Raw genomic sequence first — 19834 nt, forward strand, 5'->3', positions numbered from 1 at the left:
TGGTTAAACTCAAATATACTAATTGACAAAAAAACTTATTTTTTTTGACAAAATGTTTAAAAAAGGTATAATCTTTGTAAATGATATCATCGGTAGGACTGGTGGAGTTATGTCGCACATGCAGCTAACATAAACATATGGAAATGTCTGCTCTACCCAAAATTACAACCAAATAATTGCAGCCTTACCGCAAAAATGGAAGAGGAAAGTGGAAGGAGGAGAAAGTAAGAAACTTGTCTGTCGGCCTTGCATTAAAGAACATAATTGGTTAAGGAAAACTGTGATAAATGAAAAAGTATATCAGTTTCATTTAAGGACCAAAGGATTGACAGCCGTCCCATATAGATTGCAAAATGGTTGGGAAGAGATTTTTGACGTACCGATCCCATGGCATAGTGTTTATGAACTGATACGCAAAACGATACCGGATTCAAAACTTAGAATCTTTCAATTTAAATTATTATCTAAAATTCTTGCTACCAATAGAATGTTATTTATATGGGGGATACAATCCTCCAAGCTCTGCAGATTTTGCTGCGAAGAGACAGAATCATTAGATAATTTGTTTTGGTACTGTCCATTTGTAGCTTGTTTTTGGACACAGGTCCAGGAATGGCTAAAGGATTGCAATATTTACCTGGAGCTAACCCTGCAGATAGCACTACTGGGTGATCTGAAAAGTCATAGTCAATCGATCAATGACATAATAATACTATTAGCAAAAATGTTTTATTTTCAATTCACAATCTGTAGAAACAATGAGAATAGAAAGGTTCAGAACTTTTGTAAGACATCACAGTACAGTTGAAATATATATGGCAAATAGAAATCCTATATGGATGGTGTTAAAAGATAGATGGGAGGTGTTGAATGGAATTGAAGGATGGGACTAATAACAACTAACAACAAACAATAACAAGATAACTAATAATGTAGGCACGCTGTGTCCATAATAAGTGTATGGGTTGTAGGTTGGGAGCTTTTGTGAAGGAGCACAGTTAGAAATATATGGCATATAGAAGCAAACCGGATGGACATCATGAAAATGATCGGAGAGGTTGAGAGTAGAAGAAGTTCAGGAGAAAGAACAAACAAAATGTAATTATTGTAAAATTGACTGTGTCCATAAAATGTAGATAGTGGGTATGGGCTGGAAGTAGAGGCCTAGGCGTTGTTGTTCACTAGTTTACTCCAAGTGGGGAAAGGGTGGCGGGATTGGAAAGTAATAAAGGGGAATATATATATATATTTTAAAGGATATGTATGTGTATGTATGTATGTGGGTGTTTATGTGTGTGTGTATGTGTGTATATGTATATGTGTATGTATGTATGTATGTATGTATGTATGTATGTATGTGTGTATGTGTGTGTGTATATATATATATACAGTGGGGAAAAAAGTATTTAGTCAGCCACCAATTGTGCAAGTTCTCCCACTTAAAAAGATGAGAGAGGCCTGTAATTTTCATCATAGGTACACGTCAACTATGACAGACAAATTGAGGGAAAAAAATCCAGAAAATCACATTGTAGGATTTTTAATGAATTTATTTGCAAATTATGGTGGAAAATAAGTATTTGGTCACCTACAAACAAGCAAGATTTCTGGCTCTCACAGACCTGTAACTTCTTCTTTAAGAGGCTCCTCTGTCCTCCACTCGTTACCTGTATTAATGGCACCTGTTTGAACTTGTTATCAGTATAAAAGACACCTGTCCACAACCTCAAACAGTCACACTCCAAACTCCACTATGGCCAAGACCAAAGAGCTGTCAAAGGACACCAGAAACAAAATTGTAGACCTGCACCAGGCTGGGAAGACTGAATCTGCAATAGGTAAGCAGCTTGGTTTGAAGAAATCAACTGTGGGAGCAATTATTAGGAAATGGAAGACATACAAGACCACTGATAATCTCCCTCGATCTGGGGCTCCACGCAAGATCTCACCCCGTGGGGTCAAAATGATCACAAGAACGGTGAGCAAAAATCCCAGAACCACACGGGGGGGACCTAGTGAATGACCTGCAGAGAGCTGGGACCAAAGTAACAAAGCCTACCATCAGTAACACACTACGCCGCCAGGGACTCAAATCCTACAGTGCCAGACGTGTCCCCCTGCTTAAGCCAGTACATGTCCAGGCCCGTCTGAAGTTTGCTAGAGTGCATTTGGATGATCCAGAAGAGGATTGGGAGAATGTCATATGGTCAGATGGAACCAAAATAGATAAAAACATGGGGGATTGGAAGTGATGCAGACAATTACATTGATGGAAATTACAATCTATCTGCAATATTAAGCTGATCTACCCCCCTCAAAGAAAAATAAGAAAAAAAATCAGGTGTGGCCAATTTGTGGGTGTGGCCAACACATGAACACACTTAACAAGATAGAGGATAGCGATAGTTTTGTTGACACTGAGAACGTAATGTATATGTTTTTAAATGACATTCTTAGAACGTTATTTGAATGTTAATAACATTTTCTTGTGTTTTTATGGAAAGTTTTCTTAATGTTCTGAGAATATGACGTTAAATAGAACCATGAGGAAACCTGTAAATGTTATGCTGAAGTACTGAAATTCCCACAGAAGAACGTTGTTTGTTAACATTCTTGGAACAATTTGAGAACATTACTTTCAATAGAACAATGAGGAAACCTGTAGGAAACGTACTGAAAGTACCCACCTAAGAAACAAATGTTTCTCAGAACGTTAAGTGCTAGCTGGGTATCCTGCACCATTCCCAGAATGTTGTGGGAAGGTTGTATGCAAAATAACCATGGGACAACTACGCTCTCACCAAGCGCTAAGAAACATATGGTTCTCAGAACGTTATGTGCTAGCTGGGCCACCTTGGTGTCATAGAGAAAATATTGCAGTTTTCAAGCTAATTTCCTGCAATTCTACACACCTCTGTTTTGGTAAAAAGCTGAGGGATGGGCCTGGAGAAGTGTAACCACTCTCAAATTCATAGACAGAGCTATGGATGCAAGCACTGACCATCCATGGTATCAAAATTATATCTATACAGTGTTTGCATTTACATTTACATTGTTTTCAAACATTGGAGTAAAACAAGCTTATATGTTAGGTTCTGATGGGGTATGAGAGTTGAACTAAGCTCATGAGGCTCATGTAAGTTATATTATTTAAGAATCAATTGGTATATCATGGTATTCCATACCAAAAATGGATGTAGCAACTAAGGATTCTAGCTTTAAATGACAGTGCATGTATGTACATTTTGATTTACATAATTGGGGGAATACAATAAGTATTAAGTTGAAAAATTAATAATTGGTGGACCACTGTGGATACCAATATCCCTATGAGCAAAAAGTGTCTCGGTCACGAAAAAGAGATACTGTACAGAGAATAGGGTTTTTGTCTTAATTCAGCCCTGCCATCCCACTGCTACGAAACTTGACGAGGGGAAGGAGTAGCAACCGTTAAACCCAAAGAGAGAGGGTAGGGCAGAGTGCTGTAGGCCTTGCACACTATCCTCCTCAACCGCCAGGGCTGCGCCCTAGGTTGGCTGACCCTTCTTACCTCCCCTAGGAGGGATAGAAGGGCGGATCCTTGCTGCGTCTGAAGGGTAAGTTTCCCTACAGCTTTGGCCTGGTTCAGGGGCCCAGCCTGAGTCATGGCAAACTGCTGCATAGCCGGGGAGCCAGCTTGTTGCCCCCTCCCAGCTGTGAGGCTGTGGCAAGATTCAGGGCCCGGGTCTGCAGGGCGGGCAGAAGTTGAAGGCTTTGCCTTCCTTTTTGCGCATGTCACACTTCTGCCACACGGCGGCGAAAGTGGGCTCGAACAAGTCCTTGGGTGTCACTGGGGCATCCAGAAGGTCCACTCTTTCCTTATCTGTTAAGCTGGATATGCTCAGCCAAAGTGCCCTTTCTCCCTCCACCACTAGGTTCATGGTACGACCACAGCCTTGGATGGCACTACGGGAGGCACGGAGGTTTAGGTCTATAGTCATATATGCCAACAATAAAGAGGTCACATTGAGGGCTCTAATTGCTTGGGCTGAGTCCTTTTTCTGAGAAAAGGAGGCAGTAAAGCACTCCGCCTTCCCAGGGAGTGGGGCACTTGTGTCGTTAATAACACAGCGTGAGGGGCTGAGGTGGTGAGCCAGTGACAGCTAAACCATGGGATGGTTGCCAAACCCAGATTCCTTCATATTGTGTATGTCCAGACTCAGGGTAACCTCACACGCGCTCTTAGCTTTCCTGAGGCAAGCTGATACTGCAGGGAGCAGTTCCTTTATCTGTGCTGTATGGGACTGGAGTCTCTTCCCATCGTATATGTCCTTTGCCGGCCCTGAGCCCCTACAGAAGATGACCACTTGACGTTGAGCCTGGCCACGGCCCGCTTGCAGACATGAAGGAGCCCAAACTCCACTGAAGGAGGGGCAGCTCCACTGCTCTCGGGCCATCAGGTCTGCGTACCTGAGTGGGCGGAGACGTCAGTCCCCAATTCCTGCTCTCGTAAGCAGTCTGCAGTGCTCACTGGTCCTCGAGCGCCTCCTGGCCATGTTCCCTACCCAAGCAATTGATGCATAGAAGATGGGAATCTTTCCCCGCTATCATGGAGCCGCAAGCACAAGAACATGCTGCTGATCGTGCTGCTGATCCAGTTTCTGCTATTCTGCCTGCGGCTATCAAACCCTGACCTGTTCCGAACCCTGAACTGTTCACCAGATGTGCTACCTTGTTGTGCTGCTGATCCAGTTTCTGCTTTTATGCCTGCGGCTATGGAATCCTAACCTGTTCACTGGTCTTGCTACCTTGTCCCGGACCTTCTGTTTTGACCCTCTCTCTCGCTCTCCCTCTCTCTATCTACCACACCTGCTGTCGACCTCTGAATGCTCGGCTATGAAAAGCCAACTGACATTTACTCCTGAGATGCTGACCTGTTGCAACCTCGATAACCACTGTGATTATTATTTGACCCTGCTGGTCATCTATGAACGTTTGAACATCTTGGAGAACGATCTAGCGTTAATGGCCATGTACTCTTATAATGTCCACCCGCCACACCCAGGAGAGGACTGGCCACCCCACAGAGCCTGGTTCCTCTGTAGGTTTCTTCCTAGTTTCCAGCCGTTCTATGGAGTTTTTCCTAGCCACAGTGCTTCTACATCTGCATTGCTTGATCTCTGGGATTTTTGGCTCGGTTTCTGTATAAGCACTTTGTGACAACTGCCGTAAAAAGGTCTTTATAAATAAATGTTATTGAGTGATTGGTTGATAGTGCTGGGCTCGTCCTGGGACGGGAGAGCAGTGGCCGTTGCGAGGGACTAGGCTTGCTAGGGGGACTGAGCAATGCCTGTTGTAAGAACAGCGTGTAGACAGCATAGGCTAGCTAGTTATAAGCCCTGTGGCTGGTGGCTAGCAAATAGTTGCTTGCGTAAACGGTGTACCAAGCTATAGACAGTGCATTCGGAAAGTATTCAGAACCCTTGACTTTTTCCACATTTTGTTATGTTACAGCCTTATTCTAAAGTTGATTAAATTGTTTGTTTTTTCCCCTCTACACACAATACCCCAAAATAACGAATCAAAAACAGGTTTAGAAAATGTTGCTAATTTATTAAATACAAATTTAAAAAATGCTACATTTACATATGTATGCAGACCCTATACTCAGTACTTTGTTGAAGCACCTTTGGCAGCGATTACAGCCTCGAGTCTTCTTAGTTATGACGCTACAAGCTTGGCACACCTGTATTTGTGGAGTTTCTCCCATTCTTCTCTGCAGATCCTCTCAAGCTGTCAGGTTGGATGGGGAGCGTCGCTGCACAGCTATTTTCAGGTCTCTCCAGAGATGTTCGATCGGGTTCAAGTCCGGACTCTGGCTGGGCCACTCAAGGACATTCAGAGACTTGTCCCGAAGCCACTCCTGCGTTGTCTTGGCTGTGTGCTGTGTGCTTAGGGTCATTGTCATGTTGAAAGGGGAACCTTCGCCCCAGTCTGAGGTCCTGAGTGCTCTGCAGGAGATTTTCATCAATCTCTCTGTACTTTGCTCCGTTCAGCTTTCCCTCGATCCTGACTAGTCTCCCAGTCCCTGCTGCTAAAAAACATCCCCATAACATGATGCTGCCATCACTATGCTTCACCGTAGGGATGGTGCCAGATTTCCTCCAGACGTGACAGTTGGCATTCAGGCCAAAGAGTTCAATCTTAGTTTCATCAGACCAGAGAATCTTGTTTCTCATGGTCTGAGAGTCCTTTAGGTGCCTTTTGGCAAACTCCAAGCAGGCGGTCATGTGCCTTTTTCTGAGGAGTGGCTTCCGTCTGGCCACTTTACCATAAAGGCCTGATTGGTGGAGTGCTGCATAGATGGTTGTCCTTCTGGAAGGTTCTCCCATCTCCACAGAGGAACTCTGGAGCTCTGTCAGAGTGACCATCGGGTTTTTGGTCACCTCCCTGACCAAGGCCCTTCTCCCCTGATTGCTCAGTTTGGCCGGGCAGCCAGCTCTAGGAAGAGTCTTGGTGGGTCCAAACTTCTTCCATTTAAGGATGATGGAGGCCACTGTGCTGCAGAAATGTTTTGGTACTCTTCCCCAGATTTGTGCCTCGACACAATCCTGTCTCGGAGCTCTACGGACAATTCCTTCGACCTCATGGCTTGGTTTTTGCTCTTACATGCACTGTCAACTGTGGGACCTTATATAGACAGGTGTGTGTCTTTCCAAATCATGTCCATCAATGGAATTTACCACAGGTGGACTCCAATCAAGTTGTAGAAACATCTCAAGGATGATCAATGGAAACAGGATGCACCTGAGCTCAATTTCGAGTCTAATAGCAAAGGGTCTGAGTCAGTGGCGACCTGTCATTCAGGGCAGGTGGGGCATATATCAGTTTGCAAACAACATCAAAAAATAAATAATCATTCAGTTAATAAGGCCTCCATACAAACATGGTCTCTTTTTTGCTTTCTTGAGTAAGGCAGCTCCAAAATGCAGGTGTTTCAACCTAGCTCAGTGCTTTCTGTGGTGGTGGGGCAGCCAGCGGAAAATATGGAGCGTAGGGGTTGGTAATGTTCTCTAGTTGCGCCGTGATTGGCTCAGTGTTCTGTCACTCATGGGGACACTACGTCACAGCCAAATCTAAGGGTAGAGCTCGAAAATTCAAGCCCCTTCGGTGCTGCCATAGAGTCACATTAGAAGTGCCCATCCAAGAAGGCTCAAGGTCGTTGGCCACAGATAAAATGACGTCAAATCACGTTATATCTACAGTAGCTTTGATTGGACTGATCATGTCAACATCATACTTTCAAAATCTTAGCTAGCAGTCATCATCATGAATCAAGTCGTCAATCTACTGGCAAATCCTTTTTAATCCTTGTCATATGAAGATAAATAATGAATAGAAATTATAGATACAACGTATCGGTGCTCATCGGCCATTGGACATAAACAATACACAACAAGTTGGAAATAGCTAATTCAACAATAAGTGGTTTGGAACGAATTGCAAAGCAATCACTAGCCTGCTATTCAGTGGAGTGGGTGTGTGGTCCCAATTCTCAGTTTAAGGGTCTCTTTTCCAAGCTTAAAATGATAAACATTCAATCCAGCATGATTTCTGCCGCGCTCAAAACAACTGTTAACTCAGAACTGGGAAATCTGACTTCAGTGAGTTCAAGACTACTGGGAACTCAAGAAAAAACTAGCTCCGACTGGGAAAATACGTTTTGAAGGGTCATGCAACTCAGAATTGTAAGTCGGGAACTCGGGCCTCTTTCTAGAGCTACGACCTGAAGATCACTGACGACATCATGATTCAACCTTGTTTTTTTCAGAGTTCCCAGTTGTCTTGAAAGCACCATAAATCCAAAGAATGCCAGACTTTTATGACAAAATTGCATGACAAAATTTGCCCACGAAGGACCGTCGCGCCACCTTCCTGTTCAAGTGAGCACAGCACAACAAGGTGAGTCCAAAAATGTCTTGTATGCTGCTGCATAAATGATGTAATATGCCAGGGAGATATGTATACTGTAGCTAAGAAAGTAATACTAAGTGTATGTTGTGTAAGCTGTTAGTAGCCAATGTGCCTCACCCTAATAATTTGGTATATTTTCCCCTCTTAATTTCGCCTACTGTTCTGACTTGGTGGTGCACATGTAGCCTATAACCTGTTTTAGAGAAATGTAATCATCGAATATTGTAATAGCTTTCATTGTCTGCTTATATGCCCCCTTTATTTATCCTACGGTTCTGACTTGTTGTACAGGGAGAACACTGTAAGAACGGCCCATGTTCTGAATTCTGTCGCTGTACATTTCAAAAGTGCTGAACAAATAGTTATATTGACTACGTCCGTCCTAGCTCTCTCATTAATGTCTTAATCGAAATTACGGATTGCCTCTTATCCGCTTGTCGTCCCCTTATGCCATAGTTTATGCATCTCAATTGTCAGTAGAAACCACATTTGTTGAAGCGTGTCAACTATTTCAGCTATGTTTTTTTTAAAGGCAGTAAATGAGGCTGAATGAACTGTTTCGCTGCCAGACAAGGCTCCGCTGATAGCCAGGTGTAGCAGTGGTAAGGTGTTGGGACTGCTATTGGGACAGCTTTACAGTGGGGGAAAAAAGTATTTAGTCAGCCACCAATTGTGCAAGTTCTCCCACTTAAAAAGATGAGAGAGGCCTGTAATTTTCATCATAGGTACACGTCAACTAGGACAGACAAAATGAGAATTTCTTTTCCAGAAAATCACATTGTAGGATTTTTTATGAATTTATTTGCAAATTATGGTGGAAAATAAGTATTTGGTCAATAACAAAACTTTCTCAATACTTTGTTATATAACCTTTGTTGGCAGTGACACAGGTCAAACGTTTTCTGTAAGTCTTCACAAGGTTTTCACACACTGTTGCTGGTATTTTGGCCCATTCCTCCATGCAGATCTCCTCTAGAGCAGTGATGTTTTGGGGCTGTCGCTGGGCATCACAGACTTTCAAAGATTTTCTATGGGGTTGAGATCTGGAGACTGGCTAGGCCACTCCAGGACCTTGAAATGCTTCTTACGAAGCCACTCCTTCGTTGCCCGGGCGGTGTGTTTGGGATCATTGTCATGCTGAAAGACCCAGCCACGTTTCATCTTCAATGCCCTTGCTGATGGAAGGAGGTTTTCACTCAAAATCTCACGATACATGGCCCCATTCATTCTTTCCTTTACACGGATCAGTCGTCCTGGTCCCTTTGCAGAAAAACAGCCCCAAAGCATGATGTTTCCACCCCCATGCTTTACAGTAGGTATGGTGTTCTTTGGATGCAACTCAGCATTCTTTGTCCTCCAAACACGACGAGTTGAGTTTTTACCAAAATGTTCTATTTTGGTTTCATCTGATCATATGACATTCTCCCAATCCTCTTCTGGATCATCCAAATGCACTCTAGCAAACTTCAGACGGGCCTGGACATGTACTGGCTTAAGCAGGGGGACACGTCTGGCACTGCAGGATTTGAGTCCCTGGCGGCATAGTGTGTTACTGATGGTAGGCTTTGTTACTTTGGTCCCAGCTCTCTGCAGGTCATTCACTAGGTCCCCCGTGTGGTTCTGGGATTTTGCTCACCGTTCTTGTGATCATTTTGACCCCACGGGGTGAGATCTTGCGTGGAGCCCCAGATCGAGGGAGATTATCAGTGGTCTTGTATGTCTTCCATTTCCTAATAATTGCTCCCACAATTGATTTCTCCAAACCAAGCTGCTTACCTATTGCAGATTCAGTCTTCCCAGCCTGGTGCAGGTCTACAATTTTGTTTCTGGTGTCCTTTGACAGCTCTTTGGTCTTGGCCATAGTGGAGTTTGGAGTGAGACTGTTTGAGGTTGTGGACAGGTGTCTTTTATACTGATAACAAGTTCAAACAGGTGCCATTAATAAAGGTAACGAGTGGAGGACAGAGGAGCCTCTTAAAGAAGAAGTTACAGGTCTGTGAGAGCCAGAAATCTTGCTTGTTTGTAGGTGACCAAATACTTATTTTCCACCATAAATTGCAAATAAATTCATTAAAAATCCTACAATGTGATTTTCTGGAAAAAAAATTCTCAATTTGTCTGTCATAGTTGACGTGTACCTATGATGAAAATTACAGGCCTCTCTCATCTTTTTAAGTGGGAGAACTTGCACAATTGGTGGCTGACTAAATACTTTTTTTCCCCACTGTATGTAGGCCCTAACAGTTTGTGGGCACCGTTTGTCACCTTTATAGTACAATAAATGTATTGTTTAGTGTTGTGTTGTGTTGTGTAGTGGCTTTGCTGGCATGCATCCACACATTTTGTGTTTTGTTTGCCCCACCAAGATTTACATGCGAAAATGGCCACTGGTCTGAATACTTATATAAATAACGTATTTCTGTTTTTTATTTTTTATAAATGTGCAAAAATGTCTAAAAACATGTTTTCACTTTGTCATTATCGTGTATTGTGTCTAGATTGAGGACCATTTTTATTTATTTAATCAATTTTGGAATAAGGCTGTAACGTAACAAAATGTGGAAAAAGGGAAGGGGTCTGAATACTTTCCAAATGCACTGTAGTTAGGAGCCTTGTGGCTAACAGCTAGCAATATTGATCACCGTATAACGCTATAGCCATGAGGCTAGTGGGGCGTTAGTTAGCTAGCAGCTACCTCGTGGTGAAGGTGTGCCGTGTCTAGCTTAGTGCTGGCTGAAGGAAACCGAGTGATTGAGAAAGAGTGCTCCCGCGACCGACAATGCCATGAAGGCTGAGAGAGTCGGTGTAGTTAACACAACATGTGAACGCAGGTTAACTAGACTAGAGAAGGGAGCCAGCAATGCTACCATATTGCTGGTAGGGTATGCTAGGGAAGTTGTGTAGCTTGCCTGTCAGCAAGCTAGCCAAGTTAGCCTTGCAGCATGTCTTAACACTAGAACCGCCATAGGCCAATGGCCACTGACATTTGATTTTGTAAATAAAATTAATCAGCCCCCCAAAAAATAATTGCAATGTCCTGCTCCTTCCCTAATTTTTCGTAAATGTTTGTATTTTGCATTTCTCATTTGTCCGAATTTTTTGAAATCACAAACAGAAAAGTATTTGGAGCCTTTTTACCTGTTTTTTGTTTTTTTCTCACACCTATTCCCAACTTAATCAGCCAAGACAATGCGCTGTGGTAGGACGTTGGTACCCAGCCAGTCTCTCCTCACTGAATGAATGACAAATGGCTTATAATTGTGCATGTTATTTCACAATTGAATTTAGATTAGGTGTAATGATGAGTTTATGTTATGCCTATTAATCAGCGTTGGAGCACATGTTAATCATTTGATACCATTCTCTTTTACGTTTTACTTTGTAAAAATAAGCTGTTACAGGACAGTTTTATTTATTATATCTCTATGACTAATCACATTTATTGTAAGGGAAACAAAACATGCTATTTGTTGCAGTAGGCTTTTAGAATAATGCAAAACATATCCTTGACTCTATCCAGGTTGATGAGTGAGGGGAAACAAACAATGCCAGTCAGCCTGCACAGCCAGCCCATCAAAACTACACCTAAACTATACCCAAACTAATTTCACACATAATAAAAGCTAGCCTAAAGACAAGATTCAATCGACGATAGTCTGATGAGTGACAATATTATCAGTTGTCAAATTGTACGTGAAGAGATTGGCGCAGCTTGGAATTGACAGATGCAGGGAAAGGAGCAACACTTGCAGGTAAAATGTAAAATGTTTTGATTTCTATATACACTGCTCAAAAAAATAAAGGGAACACTTAAACAACACAATGTAACTCCAAGTCAATCACACTTCTGTGAAATCAAACTGTCCACTTAGGAAGCAACACTGATTGACAATAAATGTCACATGCTGTTGTGCAAATGGAATAGACAACAGGTGGAAATTATAGGCAATTAGCAAGACACCCCCAATAAAGGACTGGTTTTGCAGATGGTGACCACAGACCACTTCTCAGTTCCTATGCTTCCTGGCTGATGTTTTGGTCACTTTTGAATGCTGGCGGTGCTTTCACTCTAGTGGTAGCATGAGACGGAGTCTACAACCCACACAAGTGGCTCAGGTAGTGCAGCTCATCCAGGATGGCACATCAATGCGAGCTGTGGCAAGACGGTTTGCTGTGTCTGTCAGCGTAGTGTCCAGAGCATGGAGGCGCTACCAGGAGACAGGCCAGTACATCAGGAGACGTGGAGGAGGCCATAGGAGGGCAACAACCCAGCAGCAGGACTGCTACCTCCACCTTTGTGCAAGGAGGAGCAGGAGGAGCACTGCCAGAGCCCTGCAAAATGACCTCCAGCAGGCCACAAATGTGCATGTCTCTGCTCAAACGGTCAGAAACAGACTCCATGAGGGTGGTATGAGGGCCCGAAGTCCACAGGTGGGGGTTGTGCTTACAGCCCAACACCGTGCAGGACGTTTGGCATTTGCCAGAGAACACCAAGATTGGCAAATTCACCACTGGCGCCCTGTGCTCTTCACAGATGAAAGCAGGTTCACACTGAGCACGTGACAGATGTGACAGAGTCTGGAGACGCCCGTGGAGAACGTTCTGCTGCCTGCAACATCCTCCAGCATGACCGGTTTGGCGGTGGGTCAGTCATGGTGTGGGGTGGCATTTCTTTGGGGGGGCCGCACAGCCCTCCATGTGCTCGCCAGAGGTAGCCTGACTGCCATTAGGTACCGAGATGAGATCCTCAGACCCCTTGTGAGACCATATGCTGGTGCGGTTGGCCTTGGGTTCCTCCTAATGCAAGACAATGCTAGACCTCATGTGGCTGGAGTGTGTCAGCAGTTCCTGCAAGAGGAAGGCATTGATGCTATGGACTGGCCCGCCCGTTCCCCAGACCTGAATCCAATTGAGCACATCTGGGACATCATGTCTCGCTCCATCCACCAACGCCACGTTGCACCACAGACTGTCCAGGAGTTGGCGGATGCTTTAGTCCAGGTCTGGGAGGAGATCCCTCAGGAGACCATCCGCACCTCATCAGGAGCATGCCCAGGCATTGTAGGGGAGGTCATACAGGCACGTGGAGGCCACACACACTACTGAGCCTCATTTTGACTTGTTTTAAGGACATTACATCAAAGTTGGATCAGCCTGTAGTGTGGTTTTCCACTTTAATTTTGAGGGTGACTCCAAATCCAGACCTCCATGGGTTGATACATTTGATTTCCATTGATCATTTTTGTGTGATTTTGTTGTCAGCACATTCAACTATGTAAAGAAAAAAGTATTTAATAAGATTATTTCATTCATTCAGATCTAGGATGTGTTATTTTAGTGTTCCCTTTATTTTTTTGAGCAGTGTAGTATCATAACGAGCATATTCTGCAGTTTCTATGACACTTACCTTTGTCAAATAACTCTCAAAATTCAAGAAGTGGATCTCTATTTCTAAATATAATTTTTCCAAGAATATCAGCGCTGTCTATGCGTTCAGCACATGACCACTCGCGCAGCGGCATTGCTCTGGCTACTAAGCAAAGACTAGTAACATAATAAACGTAAAATATTATATTCTGTTTTTGTTTAAATACATTTTCTTATTTCCACAATGTTTCTTTAGACCTGCCAAAATGAAATTATACTGGATTTCTTTGTGATGGACTTGAACTAGTGGTCTGTTGTTTTTACTGATAGCCTAGAGTAACGCAAACTAATGAATATGCTATTTTGTTCTTTGAAATAATAGTTTTTTAGTATTCTAATGTTACCTAAGACCTTCATGAACAAAACCAAATTATTATTCTTCGGATAGCACGTATGAAATAAATGAAATTAGACTGTTAGAATGTTGGTGCATCATTGCCTGGAAGTGTGGAAGATTGGCTTTAGACCTACGTTTTTCACTAGGACTTTGTAGAATTATACAAAACATATCCTTGACTCTATCTAAACAAATAACTATTGTTATATTTTTTACATGGGTATATTTCCACAAATATTTCTTCATGCAATTCATCCTTTATAATTGTTTATGCACTATCAAGCATTGGTGCACACCTTGCAGGTTGATATGCATCTGATGCGTATGGTAAAGGGGACACCAAGCAACGTTCGCAACGTTTTGTAGTGGGTACTTATAGGCTGAAAGGCCAGGCGGTTCTAGTGTTAACCAAGTCTCAATAGCTAGCAGTGACACTAGCTACCAAAGGAGACTGAGAAGTAGAAATTGAATTTCTACTCCTAAACAAAAACCTTACGGTTACTACTCAACCTCTCGACAGGGTCTGAAGACCTACGCTCGGCAGCGATATCCTTCACGGTTCGATTGTGAGCAGATTAAGCAGGCAAACAGGTATCCAGTCGATATGAGGAGAGCTAGAGTAATGACACTCTTCGTGAGGAAGAGAAGCGAGCATAAACAGAGGGCCGGAGAGTGGCTTCTTTTATGGAAGTGAGGGTTTCACCTCATGTGCCACTCTACCTGTCTGTCTCCAGCAGACGCTTTTGATAGGTACTTCCGAGAGAGTAGGTGGCCCTAGCAAACCCCCACATGTGATACATCGAAACAAGTACTTGAAAGAGAACACCATTGAGAACACCATTGGGTCCTTATCATTGCTTGTGCGTCTTAGCAAAGAAAGTCTCTACTCCTTTTAGAGTATTGTTCCTTGAGCATTTTAGCAAAGACCATTTTCACTCGCTTTAGAGTATTTCTGGTCTTATAGGAACATGGCCCTATCCTGTGCTATCTGAGTGCAGCATTTGATCCAGCCATTGTCCCTCTCCCTGGTCTTATCCCAACAGCTGTCTGGTGTTTGCTTGGTTCAATTCAAGCCCCTGTCTCCACAACAAACACAGACAAAACCGTCTCCACAACACACACAGACAAAACAAGATGGATGCCCTGGCCTCTCAAACAGACAGAAGTGCTTTAATCTTGGTCCACTGCCATGGTGATGGCATGACAGCAGGGAAACCATCTGTAGTGTCCCAATCTTCCATGTCCTGTTTGTCTGTCGCCTAGTGTGAGGTCATGGAAATGGCCATGAGCTTTCCGGTTTCCCTCCTGGTGAAGGGGCCAGAGTGGGAGACCCTTTGAAGCTTAATCAGGGCTTTACCACACAAAAGAATATTAATGTCGCTTTCGCCCCTTGTTCACAAAAGCCTATTCCTAGGCTGTGATCTACAGTTTCTTTTTAATTTCTGTGTGTGGTTGTGAGGGTGCAAGAGAGACCGAGGGGGAGCATGGTTGCCATGGTTATACGCACTCTTTTACTTTGTGTAATTGTTAGGGGTCTACTCACAAAAAATTGAAAGAAAAAAACTTTAATCATGTGTATTAAATGGCTTATTAATTTTCCACTCAATCTAATTTTTGCTTGCATTCTTGATAGACAGCAGTTCTGTGCAGCTACAAAAGAACACATAATTACCGTGTATAGCCCACGAAGATCTCCCCAACCACACAAGCCCAAGGACACGAAGGATGGGAGAGCTCGAGCAAGCCAGTGACTCAGCCCCCGTAATAGGGTCAGAGGCAAAGAATCCCAGTGGAGAGAGACAGCAAGGGTGGTTTGTCACTCCAGTGCCTTGTATGAAAATGTATGCACTCTACTGTAAGTTGCTCTGGATAAGACTGTCTGCTAAATGACTAAAATGTAAATGTAGTCTAATCTTGAAGTGACAAAAGCATGGATTAGATTTTCTGCATCATTTTTGGACAAAAAGTTTCAGATTTTTGAAATGTAAGGAAGATGGAAAAAGGCTGCTCTTGAAATATTTTTGATATGTTTGTCAAAAGAGAGATCAGGGTCCAGAGTAACACTGAGGTCCTTCATTTTTATTTGAAACAACTGTACAACCACCGAGATTAATTGTCAGATCCGACAGCAGATATTTTTGTTTCTTGGGACCTAGAACTAGCATCTCTGTTTTGTCCGAGTTTAAAAGTAAAACATTTGCCGCCATCCACTGAAACACAGGCTTCCAGGGTAGGCAATTTTGGGGTTCACTATGTTTCATCGAAATGTACAGCTGTGTGTCATCTGCATACAGGTGAAAGTTTACATTTTATTTCCGAATGACATCACCAAGAGGTAGCATATATAGTGAAAATAATAGTGGTCCTAGAACGTAACCTTGAGGAATACTAAAACTTACCATTGATTTTTCAGAGGACAAACCATCCACAGAGACGAACTGATATCTTTCCGATAGATAGGATCTAAACCAGGCAAGAACTTGTCTGTGTAGACCAATTAAGGTTCACAATCTCTCCAGAAGAATGTGGTGATCGATGGTGTCGAAAGCGGTACTAAGGTCTAGGAACACGAGGATAGACGCAGAGCCTTGGTCTGACGCCATTAAAAGGTACTTTACCACCTTCACGAGTGCAGTCTCAGTACTATGATGGGGTCTAAAACCAGACTGGAGCATTTTGTATACATTATTTTGTCTTCAGGAAGGCAGCAAGTTGCTGAGCAACAGCTTTTTCTAAAATGTTTGAGAGGAATGGGCAATTTGATATAGGCTGATATTGTTTTCAATTTTCCGGTTCAAGGTTAGGCTTTTTCAGGAAATGCTTTATTACTGCCCCTTTTAGTGAGTTTGGTACACATCCAGAGGATAGGGAGCCGTTTATTATGTTCAGCATAGGAGGGCCAAGCATAGGAAGTAGCTCTTTCAGTAGTTTAGTTGGAATATGGTCCAGTAGACAGCTGGAAGGTTTAGAGGCTGTGACTATTTTTGTGAATGTTTCGAGAGATACAGGATTAAAAAACTTGAGTATTTCCAATGATCCGACGTCCTGGCAGTTCTGTGCAGACTCAGAACAACTGATTTTTGGAGAAATGTGCATATTCAAGGAGTGAGTAATATATTTTCGAATGATTATGATATTTTTGACCAGGCCCAAGAGGACCAACCCTGAATCATTCCTGAAACCCCCCAGCCTCCCCCGACCCAACCCTGAAACCCCCACGCCTCAGAGCCTGTGGGGTGACTCAATTTACTCTCCCCACCCACAACACCCTCCAATCCAAAGTCCCCTAGTATCCTCCAAGATAATACAGTATATCACCAAGCAAGGAGGCCTCTCTCTCTGTCAGCTTAGTGGGACAGTGAGACAAAAGCTCTTGTGTGGGCCCCAGCCCAGATGCAGGTGGGCACCTAAAGCAGTTCAGGAGACTACACTCTTAGAAAAAAGGGTTCCAAAAGGGTTCTGCGGCTGTTCCCATAGGAGATTCAAGTCTCAAGTCTTTGAGGACGTTTTCGGGTCGAGTCTCAAGTCAGCCACTCACTTTGTAATGTATGAGTTATAATAAGGTTGTCCTTATGTTGTGGTTGTTTTTTCAGGTGATGTACTTCAGCTCGTTGTTCCCCTACGTAGTGCTGATCTGCTTCCTGGTCAGGGCTCTGCTCCTCAAGGGATCTATGGATGGGATCCGACACATGTTCACACCCAAGGTACAGTATCCTAACCCTAAAGCTTACCCAAGGTACAGTACAGTACAGTCCTGGGGTTGGAACCGGTTCAGGGAACAGAACAGAAAACTGGATAATGACCAATTTTCAGAGGAACAGAATCAGAACCGGGAGCGAAGGTGATCTATACTGTTCCGGATCAAAACCGTTGTTTTAAAAGCATGAGAACTGGTTAATAACATTATTTTACGTTCCGCCATTTTTTTCCAGTCTCACAAAACTCTGTCACTCAGAAACGTAAGCCCCGTTTCAATTGGCAATTTGAAGTCAAACCGGGTTGGGCTGGCCTTGGTGGGCTAGCTCAAATTGTGTTTCCACTGCCCCCAGAAATGAGAAATTATGCAATGTTGCTAAGTAGCCAATATGTGACTGCAGCTGGCTTCGCTAATGTTGCTAGCTAGATGGAAGATGTTGAATAATTTCATTCACCCTCACCATGCTGTAACAAACGTTACCCCATACTTCTGCAAGTACCAGCCAGATTCAGAGCCATGTATTTTGCTTGCTAATGTTAGCTATCTAGCTAGCTAAACAGTTAGCGTCGTTGCTAGAATAACAGGCTAGCTAGCTTAATTCCTACCTTGCTTGCCATGACATTGGTTATTAGATAGCTACCTAACTAAGCAAACGAGTCAATAGGTTTGATATGATGTAGCTAGTTAGCTAGCTAGCTTTCAATATGACCTGGCCAGCTAAAATTCCTGCTAGCTCACGTTAGCTATCTAGCTAGCTTGTTTCAACTCTGATTTGCTGGCTAACGTTAGGTAGCTAGCATTCAAGGGCTGAATGTTCTCATAAAAGTTTATTGTGTAGTGCAAAAATGAATGAAGGATCCAGCTATGGTGGTTATTCGTGTCATGTCTGACTACTGCAGTACTGCTTGTCCATGTGCTAGCTAACAGCAACAAGCCCAGATGAGCTAGCTAAACGTTTTGACAGCATCCAGCAGTGATCAGCTTTGCGGTTACATATTAAGGGCGTCACCAGCCCAATTTCTAATTTAGCTGGCACCAGCTGTGAAACTGGGCTGCGCTGGCCTGTGTTTCCCTCGACCCAGCTCGAATTTGAGATTTTCATTCGAGCCAGCTCGAATATAGCCCTAATTTTAAGTACCAGTGGAAATGGGGCTTTATTCCAGTGTCTGCCTGCCAACTGGAAATCTTTGCCAGTGTGTGTGCATGTGTAGGCTACCTGCCCCTCCGCCTCTGAAGCATAGGCTACTGTAGCCTACTGATGTTACATGCATGATTCAGAAATTAGGGAGAGAGATTTTTAATTAGAGAAGAATGGATTAACTTTTTCAATGCTAGTTAAGGATACTATAGTTATCACATTTCAAGTTGGATTTATTAACTACAAAAAGGTAAGACTTGTTTTTATTTTAATTCTGGTGCCGCTCTGCACACACAAGCTTGTTAGCTAGCTAACTAGCTCTGGTTCAACGTTAAGCCAACTCTCGGAAGTTCAAAGACAATCAAAATTCCTCCATAGAAGTCGCTCATCCGTATGTATAATTCTGTGGGCCTAATTCAAATAATGCATGTCATAACAAGATGCCCAGCGCTTCAAGCCAAGCATCCTCCACCCTATCTCGCTCTCTCCCCACCCGCAGAGTTGCAAAGAAAAAGCCATATCTCAGACTGCCCATCTTAACCTTTTATTTTTATTGGCCAGTCTGAGATATGGCTTTTTCTTTGCAACTCTGCCTAGAAGGTCAGCATCCCGGAGTCGCCTCTTCACTGTTTACGTTGAGACTGGTGTTTTGCGGGTAATGAAGCTGCCAGTTGAGGACCTGTGAGGCGCCTATTTCTCAAACGAGACACTCTAATGTATTTGACCTCTTGCTCAGTTGTGCACTGGGGCCTCCCACTCCTCTTTCTATTCTGGTTAGAGCCAGTTTGCGCTGTTCTGTGAAGGGAGTAGTACACAGCGTTGTACGAGATCTTCAGTTTCTTGGCAATTTCTCGCATAGAATTGCCTTCATTTCTCAGAACAAGAATAGACTGACGAGTTTCAGAATAACGTTTTTTGTTTCTGGCCATTTTGAGCCTGTAATCGAACCCACAATTGCTGATGCTCCAGATACCCAACTAGTCTCAAGAAGGCCAGTTTTATTGCTTCTTTAATCAGCACAACAGTTTTCAGCTGTGCTAACATAATTGCAAAAGGGTTTTCTAATGATCAATTAGCCTTTTAAAATGATAAACTTGGATTAGCAAACACAATGTGCCATTGGAACACAGGACTGATGGTTGCTGATAATGGGCCTCTGTACGCCTATGTAGATATTCCATAAAAAATTAGCCGTTTTCAGCTACAATAGCCATTTACAACATTAACAATGTCTACACTGTATTTCTGATCAATTTGATAATATTTTAATGGACCCCAAAAT

The 19834-nt window shown here is 43.2% G+C and overlaps 1 protein-coding gene across 1 annotated transcript in view; it reads left to right on the plus strand.

Annotated features, from left to right (window-relative positions):
* The window catches only part of LOC121531524 (sodium-dependent neutral amino acid transporter B(0)AT2-like), a 57622-nt gene that overhangs the window by 26257 nt on the left and 11531 nt on the right, over positions 1-19834 (plus strand). Inside the window, exon 6 of the mRNA XM_041836775.2 lies at positions 17311-17421. Coding sequence (XP_041692709.1) covers positions 17311-17421 — 111 coding nt within the window. The remainder of the gene's footprint in view (positions 1-17310; positions 17422-19834) is intronic.

The sequence above is a fragment of the Coregonus clupeaformis genome, chromosome 11 (assembly GCF_020615455.1).
Source record: "Coregonus clupeaformis isolate EN_2021a chromosome 11, ASM2061545v1, whole genome shotgun sequence".
Taxonomy (NCBI): Eukaryota; Metazoa; Chordata; class Actinopteri; order Salmoniformes; family Salmonidae; genus Coregonus; species Coregonus clupeaformis.